The sequence below is a fragment of the Leopardus geoffroyi genome, chromosome C3 (assembly GCF_018350155.1).
Source record: "Leopardus geoffroyi isolate Oge1 chromosome C3, O.geoffroyi_Oge1_pat1.0, whole genome shotgun sequence".
In the NCBI taxonomy this organism is placed as follows: domain Eukaryota; kingdom Metazoa; phylum Chordata; class Mammalia; order Carnivora; family Felidae; genus Leopardus; species Leopardus geoffroyi.
The window spans coordinates 27,804,478-27,822,519 of NC_059338.1; the positions used below are offsets into that span (position 1 = coordinate 27,804,478).

At 54.9% G+C, this 18,042-nt stretch overlaps 2 protein-coding genes across 13 annotated transcripts in view; one reads left to right on the top strand and one right to left on the bottom strand.

The window, feature by feature from the left end:
* The first annotated feature begins 4,314 nt into the window (after nt 1-4,314).
* On the top strand, nt 4,315-7,044 carry MYOG (myogenin). Its single transcript, XM_045456425.1, has 3 exons — nt 4,315-4,889; nt 5,658-5,739; nt 6,386-7,044. Exons 1-3 carry the CDS (start codon nt 4,344-4,346, stop codon nt 6,505-6,507), a joined length of 750 nt encoding a protein of 249 aa, XP_045312381.1. The 5' UTR covers nt 4,315-4,343; the 3' UTR covers nt 6,508-7,044.
* A 1,090-nt stretch (nt 7,045-8,134) lies between these two features.
* Nucleotides 8,135-18,042, bottom strand: part of PPFIA4 (PTPRF interacting protein alpha 4) — a 55,207-nt gene continuing 45,299 nt past the window's right edge. For 6 of the 12 annotated variants that reach the window (XM_045456432.1, XM_045456436.1, XM_045456431.1 and 3 more), the window contains 3 exons: nt 14,886-15,060; nt 14,644-14,748; nt 11,994-14,336 (listed from right to left, as the gene is read on the bottom strand). In XM_045456432.1, coding sequence (XP_045312388.1) covers nt 14,690-14,748; nt 14,886-15,060 — 234 coding nt within the window. In that variant the 3' untranslated portion in view covers nt 11,994-14,336; nt 14,644-14,689. Of the gene's footprint in view, nt 8,410-11,993; nt 14,337-14,643; nt 14,749-14,885; nt 15,061-18,042 lie in introns of those variants that run through there. The other 6 variants (XM_045456435.1, XM_045456434.1, XM_045456437.1 and 3 more) reach the window with 2 other exon arrangements.

Sequence of the window (18,042 nt, forward strand, 5' to 3'; positions counted from 1 at the left end):
TCTGTGCACCCTTGGCAAGTCACATCCCCACCTCTGGGCCTCAGTTTCCCAGTGTGTAGAAGGAAGAAGGTGGACTAGCTAATCCTTAGGCTACCTCCCAGCTCTGATATTCTATGATTCTGTGATCGGTTCTCACCCTGCTTGCAAGGCTACTGCTCCCCCAATAATCAAGCTGATTTGGATGCCACGTTCATGCATCTAGGTCCTTGAACTGTACACACATTTCTGCCACCCAAGCCCTACCTAGTTCCCATCCATAACACCCAGACACCCAGGCTAAGAAAACAAAAGGGGGGGGGGGGGCTTGTACGGAGAAGCCAGAGGCTCCTGCCCTTCCAGACTCTTCTCCTTCTTGCTCCTCTACTTCCAGAATCGAGGCTCCAGAATGGGAAACTTGCTTTGATGTTGGCCAAACAACATGGCAGCCCAGGTCAGCCCACCTGCGAGGTCAGCAGGGACTGGAAGAGGCTAGGAGCCAGAGAGTAAGGCTGAGTACGTAGAGCAGAGTGGGGAGGAAGGGCCCGCAAGGCAGGTGAAGGGGATTTCTGGGCATTTTGAAATCCAACCACTACCATGCAAATGAGATCAGCCCAGCAGGCAAACAGACAGAATCGAGTTGAGACAGACAGGGTGGGGACACAAACAGCTTGGCCCTGGAGCCCCCACCAGGGATAAGGGCTTCCTCCGGAGGGAGCAGGGGACGGCTAGAGGAGGCTACGGTCGGGGCAGGGGGCCCTGAGTGCCCAAGCCAGCAGGGATGGGGATTAGGGCCCGACGCCCTGCTGTCAGGTTAGAGCTGATGGATCACCGCTGGTGGTGGAGCACAAAGGCTGTTCTGTGCTTGGCACCAATGTGTTCCCATCCATCAGAGGGCAGCCTGCATGGGGTGGGTGAGTGTGCAGGGGAGGAAGGCCAAGCCCCTAAATGCGGCTGTTCCACAGCTCGGCTAGGAAAGAGGAGCAGGGTGGATAGAGGGCCAACCCCCCATCAGGGTTTTGAGGCCAGAGATACCTGGGCCACCCTATCTTCTGGAGCCTGGGAGGGTCTGTGCCCCACAGCTGAGCCCTGACGTGGTCCTCGGCACTTACTTGGGCAGACGTACGCAAGCACGTCTACAGACAGGGATGCACTGAGACCCGGACGCACAAGATCACTCTAGCCCTGCAGCCCCACCCTCACATTTGGTTAGAAGCAAACGTTACACGCACAAAGCCACGCTCCCATCAATCCCATGGGTGCTCCCATAGGCTCCTATTCAGTGCCCTCACCCAGGTCCCGTCCCAGCCCCAGGGACTGACACAGAGTGGGCTCCTAGGGAACTGGGTTCAGCCGATGAAGGGGGAATTAATAAATTCTTTCTCTGGATTACAGGATAGTACTCCTTTACCACCTACCGCTTCCCACCTTGGTTAGGTAACTTTGTGCGCTCATCTTCCCCAGCTGTGACTATTTGCAGGCACAAAGACCACATCGTCTTCACATCAGTGACCCCAACACCCAGTGCGAGACGTGCAATACAGGTTTCTTGATCAAAAGAGTTGAGTGAATAAATATATAGGCACCTGGGGTGAGACCGGGTTTTCCCTCCCCCATTCCTGCTCTTCCGGTCCCCTGGAGGCAATAATGGCCAAGGCAATAGACGGGGGGGGGGCAGGAGTGGAGGACAGGACAAGGCAAGGAAAGGGACTAACATTTATTGGGTGTTGCCATGTACCGGGTGCCCTTTCATTAATACAACCATCATCCTCCTACCTCACACACACACACACACACACACACACACACACACACACCCCTTGGCCAGCCGAAACATGCATCCTCTCCTGGTGGAATCCATCCTCCTGCCTGAGCGGATTGCTCAGGCCTCCAGCACCCCACTCCTGGGTTACTGCCATGGTTTTCTATGTGGTCTCTTTGCCTCAGCTTTCAAGTCCCTCCACGCTCAGCTGGGCCTCCTCTCATCTCTACACACTTGTCCAATCGCCCACTAACTGGACCCCGTGTGCCATACAAACCCTCCACCCAGTGCCCCCTTCCTCTCTTCTCATTTAATTCTCACCTGTTCCCCAAGACCCAGCACAAACCCTCCTCCTCCTCAAGCCTTCCACAGAGACCCAGACTTGGTGATTCTGACTTTCTATAAACTCCTGAAACACTCAGTTGATGAGCCCACTCACTGGCAATCGATCACGGCCCCTGTGTTTACTGCTGAATTAAAATAGCTCTCTCTCACATTATAATTTAACATTCACGTTTCAGTGTCCATGTTTGCCAACCAGATAGTAAGATCCTGGAAATCAGAACAAGCCCAGCTCTCCTGCTTCCACTTTTAGAGGACGCGAACACACTGTTTAGGGGCAAGGCAGATTGGATCCCAAAAGGACAAAATGATGCAATTTTTTGGTTTCCACGGTAACTTCACCATCCTTCTTTTCCCAAAGTTCATAGGACTGGAGTGTAAACTGAGGCCAGGTTTTTCTTGGCTTGGAAGGATGTGGGTTAGAAATAGCAATTCTTCCTCAACCCAGCTGGTCGGGGTCAAAAGCAGGGTTTAGAACCCATAGCCCCCAGGCTGCCACACTGGTAAGGCCAAGAACCCAGTTAAGACCCCATTGCTTTCCTCAACATGTGTGGGGTTTTTTCTTGTCTAGCTACGACCCCTCCTCATCTCTGTTCCCTACCCCAGACAGACACCGGCATTTTCCCGGCTCCTCACCATAGACCACGAGCGACAGGACATCCAGGTCCATCAAGCTCCAGTTGGATCTCACCTCCCCTGAGAAACCCTCTCTGAGTCCCAGCACCATACTTCCATACTTCCTCCTTTTACTGTCCTTGCCACTGATTGAAACTTATAACACCAATCTCAAATGTCAAGTGGAGGATGGATCAGACTTAGTCCACGGGTTCCTAGAGGAAAAATGGGGACCCAAGAATAAAAGAGGGAACCGATGGCAGTTCAAAACCCAGAAGGCCTCCCTGTGGCAGAGCTGCACCTCAGTGGGACGGGTTGCCTTGTGAGGTCAGTAGCAGCTGGACAATGGCCACCGGTGAAGGGGACTGAGGCATCATGGGTTGGGTGGAACTAGACGACCACAGGGGTCTACAAGTGGTAAGGTCCTCAAGGGCAGAGACCCTGCCTAGGGCGTCCCTGTGACCAACCCCTCAGCCCGAAGACTGAGCTTGTTCTCTGCTGGTCTCTCAGGCCTGCCCACAGCATTGGGAGCATTGGTCCTCTCAGGCCCCAAACTCTGCTGAGGGGTGACCATGGACTGAGAAGCTGGAAGGTTAAGTAGTCCCTCCTCCCCCTGACATTTGAGACCTACATGCTACGTGTGAAACTGATGGCTTAGACAGGAAGATGCGGAACAACCGAGCCAGGTGGTCAAGGAGAAGGGAGAGTCAAAGTGAGTCTGGAGGGTTCTGCTTTCTCTCCCTCCCACTCCACCCACTCAGGAAAAGCTTGGGGTCCCAAGGGGGCAGGAAACAGAGTTCAAGAGGCGACACAGAAGGACAGATAAACGATCCAGAGGGAGAGAGAGGGAAGAGGCCGAGGGTTTAATAGATCTTGACCTTGCCACGGAGGGAAAGGTGTAGCCTATTAGTTCTAATTCTTGCTCTGCCCCTGACCAACTGAGTTAAAAGGAAAACCTCTACTGACCCCTGCCAAAAAGACCAAAAAATTCCTCTCGCCTCAATTTCCCCCGTCACAGGAGACCTAAGCGACATAAGATGTCAAGGCTGCTTTGAAAACCCAGAAGTTGAAGCCATTTGACCCTCCAGGTTTCAATCCTTCTTACCCCTGGACACTGAGCCCACACACATGCCCCAAATTTGAAGCAGTCTCATGCTTCTGACTGATGGAGCCTGGTTAAGGTGCTGTCAGGAAGCCGGGGGATGGATACTTTGATTTCTTAAGGTCTCTTCCAGCCTGAACCCTGCCTTTCCTTGTTCCCTCCCCTCAACAACCCCCCCCCCACACACACACACACACATCTTTGGGACTAGCAAGGAGACAGCAGGCAGGCCGCCCGGCTAGGAGTAATTGAAAGGAGCAGATGAGAGGAGAATGTGTGTCCTCCCCCACCTCCCCTGCCCCACGGGGGCTGCTGAGAAATGAAAACTAATCAAATTACACCGACGGCCTCCCTCCCCGTGCACAGGAGCCGGCCCAGGCTGGGGCAAGCGGGCTGGGTGGGGTGGGGGCTGGGGGCAGAGGGAAGGGGAATCACATCTAATCCACTGTAAACGTCTTGATGTGCAGCGACAGCTTAGGGGGGGCTCAGGTTTCTGCGGCATTGGCTATATTTATCTCTGGTTCCATGCCAGCAGGGAGGGTTTAAATGGCACCCAGCAGTTGGCGTGAGGGGCTGCAGGAGCTTGGGGGCCAGTGGCAGGAACAAGTCTCTTCCGACCCCATGGAGCTATATGAGACATCCCCCTACTTCTACCAGGAACCCCACTTCTATGACGGGGAGAACTACCTGCCCGTCCACCTCCAGGCCTTCGAGCCGCCGGGCTACGAGCGGACTGAGCTCAGCCTGAGCCCTGAGGCCCGAGGGCCCCTCGAAGACAAGGGGCTGGGGACCCCCGAGCACTGCCTGGGCCAGTGCCTGCCGTGGGCCTGCAAGGTGTGTAAGAGGAAGTCGGTGTCCGTGGACCGGCGGCGTGCGGCCACACTGAGGGAGAAGCGCAGGCTCAAGAAGGTGAATGAGGCCTTTGAGGCTCTGAAGAGGAGCACCCTGCTCAACCCCAACCAGCGGCTGCCCAAAGTGGAGATCCTGCGCAGCGCCATCCAGTACATCGAGCGCCTACAGGCCCTGCTCAGCTCCCTCAACCAGGAAGAGCGTGACCTCCGGTACCGGGGCGGGGGCGGGCCCCAGCCAGGGGTAAGTGAGCGGTCCCCCCCCCCAGCCGCCCCAGGGGGAAGGGGCGCAGGAGGCCCCTGGACGGCTTCGGGACCCCAGTGTGGAGTTCAGTCAGAGGGTTGGAGCAGGTGGGGTCTTGGGGGGCTGCAGGACCCCCTCCTTCCTCACAGCTGGGTGGTCAAGTTGACCTCCTGTGTCCCTCTGTCCTTTCAGGCCAAGCTAAAGGCCACAGGGAGAAGCAGAGGTGGAGGGGGGGTGGCAGAGAACAGAAGGACGGGCGGATCCAAGAGCAAGTCCAGAGTCAGCCTGGGTAGGAGTGAGAATTAATCCCAGCGCCTAGGGATGGGATCCAAAAGGCAAGGCCAAGCGTCGCTTTGCCCCACCACCCCATCTTGAGTGTGGCTGAGCAGAGGCAACACCTACCCAGGGTCTCTCAAGAACCCCAGCGGGCCTGCACCTGCTTCCTTCACCTTATCCTTCACCCTTATCGTAAGGTCAGGAAAACCAGGAACCCTTTTAAACCGGGTGTCCTGTGAGGACAGAATCGCCACCCAGAATGGAGGACAAGAAAGGCCTGGAAGTAGGGGCTCTGTGGCCAGGCAGGGAACGGGGACATGAAAGTTGCTGATGGGGAAGATCCTGAGGCCAGGGGCGCCCCAGGCTGGAGGGCTGCAGCCTGTGGCCCACCCTCCAGCCCCACAAGGGGAGCTTTTGCCCATTGGAACTGGACAGAGAGACACCATCAAGAATGGCTGTGCTCTGACCTTGGGCCTTCGCCCCGTCTTGCAGGTGCCCAGTGAATGCAGCTCCCACAGCGCCTCCTGCAGTCCAGAGTGGGGCAGCACATTGGAGTTTGGTCCCAACACAGGGGGTAAGTGAGACCCGGACCCTCATAACCTTGGCTTGACCCCATCAGCCTGTCTCTAGGCCCAGTTGTCTCCTTTTACCTTGCGTCTTGCCCCAGTCCTCTTGCCTTTGGCTTCTCCAGGAAACTGCTGAACCCGGGGTTCCAAATGGTGGGCCGCGAGGCCCTGTGCCTCCCTGAGACCTTGACCAGCTAAGGAGTGGTCTAGGCCTCCTGCAGCTCCCCGACCAAAGCCTGGTGCCTGACCTTCTCCACGGAGAGGGGAATGTCCCTGCCCCAGGGGTCCCTGGGAATTGCCGAGTCGGTGCTGCAAAACTGGGCCGGCAAAGGACAGTTCCAGTCTCCCAGGATACACCGTCCTGGCTCCATCTCAGACTAGCTGCTTTCAAATCCTAACCCCACTAGGGGAGCTCAGAGAGAAGGCACATGCGTTCAGTGTTCACGTACACATGCACACGCGTGCACACACACACGCACACACACACATATGCTTGGCACTGGGAAAGGCATGGGCTAGCGGGTAGGATTCTTGAGTTTTGCGCACTCATCTGTCCTGGGAAGCCTGTGCCACCCCCAAAGACCTTGTTCCCTGTCCTGGGTCTTGCAACCCCCTTTATCACACAGGTGACATCCTCCCCCCTTCTCCTTACAGATCACCTGCTCACGGCTGACCCCACGGACGCCCACAACCTGCACTCTCTCACCTCCATTGTGGACAGCATCACAGTGGAAGACGTCTCTGTGGCCTTCCCAGATGAAACCATGCCCAACTGAGATTGTCTGCCAGGCCGGGCGTCCATGAGAGCCCCCACGCTGGCCACAGATGCCACCGCCCCCGCAGCTGGGGCTTCCTCAGCCAGGCTGTCCTGATGCCAGAGGGCCAGTGCTGGGGCTATCAAATGCCAGCCTATCCCCTTCCTCATCCATGTAAGGTTAACTCGCCACCCAGAGAGGGAACGGATGCTCTCGTGTAGCTGACTCCTTACAGCAAGGAGCATGCCGTTTCCCGGGAAATAGAGCAGGGGACCAGAGTGCCCCTCGTGTATGCCCTGTCTCGGGGCAAACTCAGGAGCTTCCCTTTGTTCATAGTGCAGCCTCCAATTCCACCCCCTCAAAAGAAACGGTCTGAGAGACGATGACAGTGTCCTGACCAGGACAGGCTGTGTGCATCTTCTGTTCTTGTCTTTTCCTGACGCCAGGGGCTGGGCTGGGCCTGCCCTGAATCGAGGGAGAGGAAAGGGAGAGGAACAATCCTCTGTTCCCAAGTCCCTGGGGGGCCAAGCTTTTGCAGTGAATATCGGGAACCTTCCAGTGGTTTTATGTTTTGTGTTGTTTGTAAAGCCGCCATCTGACCAAGGTCTCCTGTGCACAAGTGGCCAGGGGCAGGCAGGGAGGGGGGCAGGGGCTCTTGGGGGTGATTTCTTTTCTTAACCAAGCCTTGTGTGGTTTTGCCATTGTTTTGTATTTTTTTTTTTTTTTTTTTGCTAACTTATTTGGATTTCTTTTTTAAAAAACGAATAAAGACTGGGTGCTAGAAGAATGTCTGTGATGATGTGGAGGGAGGGGGTGCCCGCCGCTCCTGCCCCTCCCCCTCCAGTGGTGCAGACACACCTCAGGGGGCAGGCCTGCTAAGGATCGGAGCTGATGGGGCTCCAAAAGCAGCTGGGGCACTACCTTGCTGCTGGTCACCAGGTACTGGGAGCCCCACTCTTTTTACCATTCTGAAGGGAGCGGGGTGTGGTCCACAGGCTGGGTGAGAGCCAGATCCACAAACACCTTGTGGGACAAGGAGGAAACCCTGGCAAACATTCTGTGTCACTCTTTCTTACTCACGGACACCGCAACGGTCTGTGTGCTCCATCTCAAACCCCAAGGGGTCCATCCCAACTAATGAGCATGCTCTGTGCCCAGCGCTCATCCCACAGCCTGCAGGCAGGGTTGTAGGGTGGGAATTTGCAGGTTTTCCCCTCTCCCTGCTCCCTGCCTCTCCTCTGGTGCGAAGTTACCAGGAGCCCTGCAGGAAAGTGGGAGGGGATTAAATCAGCATGATTGGGGTCAGACACTGCCACTTCCTCGCAGGCAGGCCAACTAGCATGTCCCCTTACCAAACCCTTCCATTCCTCCGGGCCAAAGAGGATTCTGGCCCATGCCCACAGCTCAGAGGATGACGGCAGTTCCGCTGGGGGCGAGGGGAGGGCCTCACCAACAATCACAGGAAGAGAAGCTGGGGTTTTCTTCATATGGGATGCTATCTTCCAACTGCCAGCTGAGGGGAGAAGGTGGGTGGAGAATAGAGAAGATTCTGGACAGAAATTACATAAGGACTAGCTGGGGAGATAGCAGGAGCTAGAATCTGAATGGCTCGTGAACATCTACTAAAATTTTGATTAATTCCAACTGCTTGAGGCTAAACTTGTCTGATGTACTGCAAATTATAAATTTCAGAATCATTACAGAAGTCTGGGGATTCACAGCGTGGTACACTGTAGCCCCCACCCAATTCTTCAGGGCCCTTGACAATGGACGTAACCCTGTTTTACCTACCAGGCTCTGTGACCCATTCTGCAGTGTACCCCTGGGTTCAGCTGGGCCATCTCCCCCACATCTGCCCCTCCTGACTTGCTCCTGAAGAGGGCAGTCAACTCTTGGCTCCCAGAGTTTCTCCAGAAACTCTGCCTAAGGAAGAGAAGAAGGAAACCTCAGAGCAGGCTCACAGACCGAGGTGAGGGTGCAGAAGGGAGCAGCCCCCCACCCGGGGTGTATCTGTCCCAAACAACCAGTCAGGGCCGGGCCAACTGAGAGTCACAAACTGGCCTAATCTGCCCCACTGTGGGATTTTGTTCTTGAGTTGTGTCACTGTGTTTATAGTCGTACCACCTTGAAAGGGCCGGAGAGGAATACCAATGTCATTTCTAAGGCTCTTAGCTCCCCCTGACTCACCGCCCTTGGAGATGAGGAGAGCCACAAGCCCGATTGCCACACCTTGGTTCTCAAATTTACATTCACTCCCTTACGAACCACTGAAAATGCTGAGCTACACATTCAAGGGGGATCTGCTCCCCTCGAGTTCATTTCCTCTGCCCCTGGCACCTCCCAAGCTCCCGAGTGGATACGATCCCACCACCTTCAGTTGACTTGCTTCTCACTGGGGGCTTGGGGTGGCCATGAAGAAGGGGGCTCATCTCTACAGAGTTGATAGGCTCTGGAGTGGCTGCACGTATTTGGTAAGTTTATTCTTCTTTACCTATCATGTCAGTTGGAAACTGAGGTTCATGTTCACGACCTGGTAAGAATGAACAGTCCTCAGCAAAAGCCATCAGGGTTAATAGTTCCTGAACGTGGTCAGGGGTGGTGGCCATTGTCTACTTATTTCTTCTTCAGTCTTTACGTCCTCCTTAAGCCTTCCACCGGAGAAAGAGAAACGAGCTGCTGGAATCTCACAGGTGTGAATAGCAGACATGGCCAAATGGAAGCCAGCCTCACTCGTTATTTGCACAGAATGAGCAATTGTCATCAATGCACTGGGTCTTTCTTAAACTAAATGCTTAGCCTTCACAATTAAAATACAGATAAGACTCCAATTAATGAATAATGAGTGGTAGTTCTTTAGAGAAATTAGCTTCAATCCGGTCTCCAGTGGAAGTACCTGCAATAAATCAAGCCAGGTTAATCAAATGTTACCTAACAATGGGCTTCAGGGAATGCGCTAGAACGAAAAGAAGAATTACTTGGAATCGGCATATCAGTTGTTGAGAGTGTAGATAGGAACTTCTTAGGGTGTTTAGATAATTAGTGTGACCTTCAAGTACTATTTGTTGCTTCAAGTACTATTGGTGGCTTAGATCTCTAACTTCTCAACGTAATCTATCTCGCAAAGTGGAAAACATTTTAAATGCTGCACCCGGAGGGGCGCCTGGGTGGCTCAGTCAGTTGGGCGGCCGACTATGGCTCAGGTCATGATCTCGCGGTCTGTGAGTTCCAGCCCCGCATCGGGCTCTGTGCTGACAGCTCAGAGCCTGGAGCCTGCTTCGGATTCTGTGTCTCCCTCTCTCTCTGCCCCTTCCCTGCTCGGTCTCTCTCTCTCTCTCTCTCTCCCTCTCTCAAAAATAATAAACATTAAAAAAAATTTTTAATGCTGCACCTGGAGAGGGAGGTGGAGGGGGGCAGACAATGGAGGGTGAAAGGAGAGGAGTCCCCTCAGTTCAGGTTCTGTCATAGATAAAACCCTACCCCCAAGATGTCACCGCCCCCCCCCCCCCCTTGGACTTGTCTCATTGCCTGGCTTCTGGGCTCCAGGCTCGGGCAGAGATGCCTAAAGGTGTGCCGAAACTCAGGAAAGACTGAAGGTTCCAGGTGAGGCTGGGGTCTTGGCTAAGGACCTATAGTCCAGGCCCATATGGGAACCCCAAATCTCCACCCCACGGCAATCTGGGCTGTGCCTCACCCCTCAGCCACGGGCAACAACCAGACCCAGACTCTATGCCTCTAGCTCTGCTTAGAACATCCCTAGGGGAGGCATGTTCTTTCTGGGAAAGAAACCTAGAATCTTCTTTCCTACAAATGCTGACAGAAACATGATGTTGGGATCTCATCTCAAGCTCAGCAGGTCTACAACGAAACTCACATTTCCACATAAGCCTGCTCCTTCCACATTCCCCATCCCAGTGGGTGGCAACACTGGGAAAGTTTCCCATCCCAAAAAAGTTTTTCTGAGTTCCTTCGGATCTCATCCTGTGGCCAGCTGGCCACCAAGGCTGGCCTATTCTACCTTTGGTCATGGAGGGAGTGAGGGGGAACCCCAGAGGTGTGTAAACACAAGGAAAGCACCTTCCCTCACCTGTGTGCCCTCTCCGGGTCACAGGTTGCTTTGTCCGGGGCGCACCCTGTCATGGGTGCTGGTGGACTCCACCTTCCCGTACCATCAGTGTTTGGGACGGCATTAGCCTTGGGAAGGATATGGTGTATTGTGCTGTTCTCAGGGAGTTCACAATTTAGGTGAGAAGAAACACAGTCCAAAGACGAACATAAGCCAAGCACCACAGGAGGGTGGGTTCGGAAACTGAGCCACCCAGGCGCTCCAGTATGAGTGTGGGTTTGGGACAGGGAACTGGGGGAGGCTTAGCCAAGGGGCAGAGGCTTGAGCTCACTTAAAAGAGAAGTAGAAAAAAAAAAAGTAAAAAAGAGAGAAGCAAGTAACATTTAGTAAGTGGTAAGCGCTCTTGGCAGATGGTCAGAACTTTTCACATATGTGTTGCAGTTAAGGACGGGGCCCCGCGCTAGCTTTGGGACCTACGTCTGTCTCTCACCAGCTTAGCCTTACAATTAACCACACTTAAGAAGTGTGGTTCTTAGCCTTACAATTTCCTGTTCTGCAAGATGGCAAAGATAACACCACACAGAGTTGTGAGGGCTAAGTGAGCTAATACATTGAGCATGCTTAGAACAGCATCTGGCACACAATAGTTCCCGGTAGTGTTGAGCTTTATTTAATAATCATCCTCACAAGAACCCTCTGAGATAAGATCGGTTCATTTATTCTCTCGAGCGTGTCTATCGAGGGGATACGGAGATCAAGAAGACAGACCCGAGGGGCTCCCTCACAGCGCCGTGTGGGAAGAGACAAGGAGAGACACCACACGGCACGGTGGCTTCCAGAGTGCCAGCGAGCAAAGGGTTGTCGCTTCTCCAATTCTGCCGGGGAGGGGCTGGTCCTGCCTTCCAGGAGATGCTCCAGGTGGGTCTGGAAGGTTCGCGCTGCAAAGGCAAGAGGCACTCTTGCTGCCTTCTGCTGCTGGGGCTGGCGGACACAGGTTTCTGAGGTCGGCGGACTCAGACTGGTGAGAGGAGGGGCGGGAGCCTGGAGCCAAGTCGCAGGCAGCCTGTCATGCCATGTGGAGGGAGCAGGCCTCTGACCTACAGGCTGCGGGGGCTGCTGCAGTGATCCCGAGCAGGGGGCCTATAGCAGCGGCAGCCCTGGGGGCCGTGGGAAAGGCCACGAGGCAGTGGAGCATGACCAGGTGAGCAGAGAGGGAGAAGGAATAAATCAGGTCCAGCATCGGGGCTCCTCAACTCCCCTGGCACAGGCAACCTGCACATTAACCTCTAGCAACCCCATGGTTATGTAAGTAAACAGAAGGTTACTGACTGTATGTTTTTAAAACTCTGATGTTGACTTCCCAGAGGAGCACAGCCCTAGGACGGTGGAAGAAGCTGGACACGTCAGCTGAACGCGAAGTTAAAAAAAAGACCAGAGCCATGTGTAGGTTGTCTTAAAACCATCGGGTTGTTTATTGGTACGTACACAATCACACTCATACACCCCCGCACATCCACTCCTGACGCACTGGGCCAGTACAGTACTGAGAAGGGAACTGACAAGATACAGCAGGCTGGTGAGGGGGCTTCGGGTCACTGGTGACTCTCCAAATAAAAAGCACACGGACTGTGAGGCAAGGGATACACCAAGACAACAGCCTTCCATCACTGAATGGACAAGCTCTCCTGTCCATCACCTCCCTGCAATACCTCCCCAGATGCCCTGAAGAGACCCAGGTACATGGCCAACCATGACAGGGTCAAGTTGTAGAGGAGAAGATGGGGCTGAATCTCCCACTGAGCTAGTCCATCAAAAGTCCCCTGACACAGTCAGATGGCTCTGCGATCCCCAACTCCACCAATCTTAGGAACCTGGGGTTTCTCCATAATCTTAACATCCGTTACCCAAGGATAGGGGCTTTTTCTCTCCACCCAACTCATTTTCTGCTCAAGAACGCGTCCAGCTCCATTGGCAGCAGCCTGACGGACAGGCAGGGCGAGGAACAACCAGGGAGAACAAGGGTAGGTGGGGGGCCTTGCCCACACCTAGGGGAGCCCACCCAGCCCCGCCCCTGGCAGACCTCTGCTCTGCCGAAAAACAGAAGGCTCTGAGCCCTGGCCACGTCCCAGGCTCCATCACTCCTGCGGGCCAGGGTGCTCTGACCCACTATCCCACCTGTTAGCCGAGCCCCTGCTCAGAACCCGAGTCGATCAGGTTGCAAACCAGCTGCTCGGCCACCTGTAGGTGACGAACTGGCGCCTCTCCAGGAAACATGCTCCAGACACGTGTCCTCTCCTCTCACTTGGATGAAGCCCTGGGTTCCATCAACTCCCCCCTGAACTTGGGCCCCAAACATGTCCAGGCATTTTGGCAGGACGAGGAAGTGGATTAAGACGGGTTTCTTGGGAATGACATTCCGACCAAACTAGGACCTGTATCCCCCAGCCCCGGTTGCCACCGTGCAGCCTGAGGGAAGCAATTAAAATGGTGGAAGCTGGGTGGGGCTCAGGAATTTCTGGAGGAGGCAGTCCCTGCACACTGAGAGAGCCCTGAACAAGGACTGGCTGATTTAGGGGCAAGCAGGAGAGTGAAGACCTTCATCGACACTGGATTTCCTGGACCTGGAATATGACTCACTAAAGCGGAAGCTTTATTTTCTCCCTAAGAGATCAGGGGAAGAGAACCCCGGACTACCTTTTTCCCACATCTGATTTGAAGGTCAGTGTATCTTCAATCCACCCACTGGGTATATTCTTAGGGGCTGGATTACTAAAGTGGGACAGAGGAGGACAGCAAGGGAGGGGATGCTGAGCAGAAGAGACGGTGCATGGGTAGCTCTCTTCTGTCCCCAGAGCCAGGACCCCACACAACCCCCAGCCCTGCCCCAGCAGCAACTCCACCCTACCGCTGGGGTAGGAGGCGTTCCCACCACTCTTTGGACTTAAGGCTACTGCAGGCCATTGGCTCTCTGTCCAGCTGACCTGCCTGCACTTCTTACTGGGTATGAGGGCTGAGAGTTTCCCCATCCTTACCCTTGGCCCAAAGCTCAGAGGCCCATTTTTCTCAGATTCTTCCCCAACTCACATTTGGGATTCATCTTAAGCAAGAGCCTGGAATCACCACCTTAGCCTTCCTCCTCCCCAGCCTCACCATCTGAGGGAGAATGGGGCTTTCTGCAGCCCCTCCCAGCCCCCAAAGAGGTTCTGGAGGCAGGAGCTGCCGTTGTGGAGATAAGGTGGGAAAAGGGGCTAATGCTGGGGGGTGCCCAAACCAGATATCAGACAAGCAGGATGTGCACAGGGACCAGAAGGCCCAAGAGCCTGAGCAAGGCAGAGTCCGAAGTGCCGTTTTCTTGGAAGGGCCATCCTCAGCCCTTGGCACGGCATCCTGGTATCTGGTGGAGGTCGCAGTCCAGAACAGGCTGGCTAGGCCCAGAAGAGGGAGGGTGAAGTCACAACCCCGCCTGGGCTACTGCTGTCCTGTCCCTTCTGCAGAATCCCAAGCATGGACAACCTCGAGTCCCAGCCACAGCAACAAGAGACTTACAAAGGACACACGGTGGGACTCAGAGTAGTGGGATGCCGAAGGGGTTGGACGAGTATATTCTGAGATCCAGGGCAACTGGAAAGTCACGACGAGACTAGGAGCCGTGAGAGGACCAGGGAACGAGCAGGAGAGGCCAGGGCCAGCTGAGCCTGTGAAACCCAGCGGGAGGACGCTGGCCCTGGGGGCCGTGGCTAGTCCCGGAAGGCGGAGAGCATGTGTCCATAGAGATAGTGGGAGCGAGCTGAAAGAGAGAGAGAGGGAAAGAAAGAGAGAAAGAGAAAGAGAGAGAGAAGGAGAGAGAGAGAGAGGTAGAGAGAGAGATGCATTGCACGGTGAGCTGGGAGTCGTCCCTGGGGGTCTGGGGCGCATGCATGCGCAGCGAGCTTGCAAGCGCCAAGCGCCAAGCGCCAAGCGCCCGGGCGGCGGCGGCGGCAGCGGGCAGGGCAAGCCGGACGAGTGCGGGCCTGGCAGGTGCACAGCGCGCGAGCGGGGGCCGCCGGCGGCGGGGGCGGGGGGGGGGGTGTCCGGCCCGGGCCCGGCCCACTTACCCCGCGCCACGGGCACACCCCCGCGAGAGCCGGGGCGGGAGGGGGGTCAGCAGGAGTAGGTCCGAACCGTGGAGGGCTCCAGTCTCTGCGCCCCCGCCGTCCCGGCTGGGAGGAGTCGGCGGCCGCGGGAGAACACAGAGCGGCGGTTAGTGCGCGCGCTCCGGGGGCCCGCCCGCCCGCCGGCCCGGCGGCAGCGTTAGTGCAGCGGCGCCCGCAGGCCCCTCCGGCGGCCCGGCACTCACCCTCCGGCGTGATCTTCTTCGGCGGCGCGGGCGGCGGCTGCAGCGGCCCCAGCGTGGCCACGCGGAAGGCGGCCGGGAGCGTCTCGGCCGAGGCGCCGAGCAGGCCGCCGTGCGGGTCCCGCGGCCGGAAGCGCTTCCTCCAGGACGGCGCGCGCCGGAACACCTTGTCCTCGCCCTGCATGGGACACGCGGAGGCCCTCACTCCCTGCCCGCGGGAAGCGCGCTCGCGGCTGCTTCTAGGGGTGCCACTCCCGTCCCACTGGAAGGCGGGGTACGGAGCGGGGGCAAGGTCACCTCCTCTCTCTGGCCCTGTTTTTCCGTCGGTAAAATGAATGGGGGCGAAGTAGAGGACTCCCAGCAGCCCCCGGGGATTCAGATTCCTTGTCGCCAGGTAGGGTGGGGTCCCCTCTGGTCAGACCTGGCACCATCCTGCAGTTGAACCGTTTCCCTGCCCAGCCCCGTCATCTCACACTGGGCTGGGGATGCCCACTGACCTTTCACGTTCTCCTAGCCTCCTCCCAGGGGCACCGAGCAGCCCCACCCAACCCCTCCTGCCTTCCCTCTGGCTGCAGCCCAGGGTGTGCCGGAAACGCACCAGGCCAAGAGTCAGGAGACCTGACTACCATTTTACTAGTTATGTGTCCCTGGGCAAGTTAAGTGACCTCTCTGAGCTTCCATTTCTGTGTCCATAAAATAGGAAGAACATCATCTGCCCTCTTTCTCAGGCTGCCTATCCCTAATGGGATCAAGTGAGAGCATTCTGTGACAGCGATGGGTCAGGTGGATGGCAGATCAGAGGCAGGCTCCCCCAAAGGAGGTGGTGGGCCATCTGTCAGCGGAGTCTCCAAACTATCTCTGCCAAAGGCACCCAGAGCCAAAACTCTACAGGATGCCCCTCTGCACAGGCCTCCCCATCCTCCCTGGAAGAGCTCACTTCCACCCTGCTTGGCAGCCATGTCTAATCTCTCCAGCACCACCCCCCCCTCCACCCCGACCAAGCCAATCGGTGTTCTCAGAACGGGTATAGGCAGAGAGCTGCAGGAGGAACAAGAGACATTAACCCACCAGTTCTTGCCTCAACCCCTCCCGGCCCCAAGCCCCCTGTTGCTTGTGCTCTGAGGAGGCCAAAGCCTATCACTTCTTGGCACAATGTACCTCTGTCCCAGCACCCACACTGGTATCAGTTTTTCATGTACTTATGGGATTACAGTAAAACCTTGGATTGAGAGTAACTTGTTCTGCGAGTGTTCTGCAGGATGAGCAAATGTTGGTAATAAATTTTAACTTGATAAACGAGCGATGTCTTGTGATATAGTTTGTGACACTGAAGGTCACATGATCACGACCGAGCCAATGGTTCTTGAAATTTGCTTTGATAGACAAGTGCTTTGGATTACAAGCATGTTTCCAGAACAAATTCTGCTTGAAAACCAAGGTTTTACTGTATTTCATTAACCACCCCCCTCTCTCTCTCCTTCTTCCACTCCCCTCCCTCAACTCTCTCCCTCTCACTTTCAAATTCTGTCCTCCATGGGACAGACACCATCATCTTTTTAGTTCCAACCAATGTATCCCCAGCCCCAGAGTAGTGCTCAGGAACACTCTAGGCACTCAATAAATATTTGTTAAATGAATGGATGGCAGCTGGCTTCCTATGTAGGCATCCTATCCCTGAGTTCATCAGGAACTTTCCTCATTATTTCTGTCTGGCCCATGATCCTACCCTTAATCTAGCCCAGGGTGGTTTCCCTTTCTCTCTCTCTTTCTCTCTCTCGATTTCTACCTTCAGCCAGTGCTAAGACTTGTTTCTGTATCGCTTGTCCCCTAGAAGATGTTCTTCCTGTTCCTCTCCTCTTTTTCCTTAAGTCCTGCTCTCCATGTAGGGGGAGACTTGGATGCAGCCCTCCAGGGCCTTGAAGCTTGAGAGGGGAAACTGAGAACCAGAACTGACAGAGGAAACAAGAGACAGCTCAAGGTTGCTGATGCTGTGCTAGATGCCTAGACAGAAAACAGTCTCCCTGGATCTCTGACCTCCCCTGTGCCCACCACCACCAAATCCCACCTCAAGCTTAATTCCTCATCAGTCAGAGGGGGATGATAACCTGCCCCACATGATGATTGTTAGCATAAAATGAGTTGTCTGTCACCAGTATACCCCTATGCCTGGGCCAATGTCTGGCCCAGAGGAGGCCTTCAAAGAATATTTTTATAAGGATTGAAGGAATACACAGCTTTCTAATTAGGAAGCACCGCGCTAAGATATACAGGAGTCATTTTTCTAAACAGCATCAAAGAAAGCTAAGATCCTCGGCGGGTGGGGAATAAAAGAAGGGTCCACATGGCAGGGGCACTGGAAAAATTAAGATCTCTGAGGGTGGGGACAGCTGGTGGGGTCTGGCAATTTATCTCCTTGACAGGAATACATACACACGTACACACACATATGTGTACGTGTGTGTGATTATATATATATATATATACGTGTGTGTGTGTGTGTGTGTATAAATAACACACTCCATATTTCAAGGCACCTCCGTGAAGAACACACCCCTCCACAAATTCCGTGTATGCCTGAGCGTGTCCTATCTACCGAAGCAGAGCAATCATTCCACAAAGGTGGATTTTAGCCCTGGCCAACCCAACTAAGAAAGACTAATTGATAAGGAGGTGACACTAAGGGTGTCCCAAAAAAGGAGGTCCGCTAGTCCAAACAGAGGCATTGGTCGGGGAAGGGATGTGTAGAAAGGGAAGCTACACAGACAACGGAGATCAGAAGAACTAGATTTGATTGAAGATGGAGAAGCTAAAAATAAATAATCTGGGCTCCTTTTTAACTTGTTTGGAGCCAGGGCAGCCAAGCCTGACCTGACAGGCAAAAGCAGGGAAGGTTGGTGATCAAAAGTAAGTAGGGAAGAAGGTGGGAAGGAGGAAGGGGGAAGAAGAGAGGAGGGCTGAGGAGGGGGCTGCACCCTCAGGAAACAGGTAACCCTTTGGTAGGCATCTCCAATGGGGGCATTAGAGCTCAGGACATGCAGGTGTTCCTGGACACAGTCCAGCCTAAACGCAAGGGAAAGGCCTGACAAAACCCAGGGGAAAAGGCTGTGTTTCCATCGAGCATGGGGGCCAAGAAAAGCGAACCTTAACTTGATATGAAGGT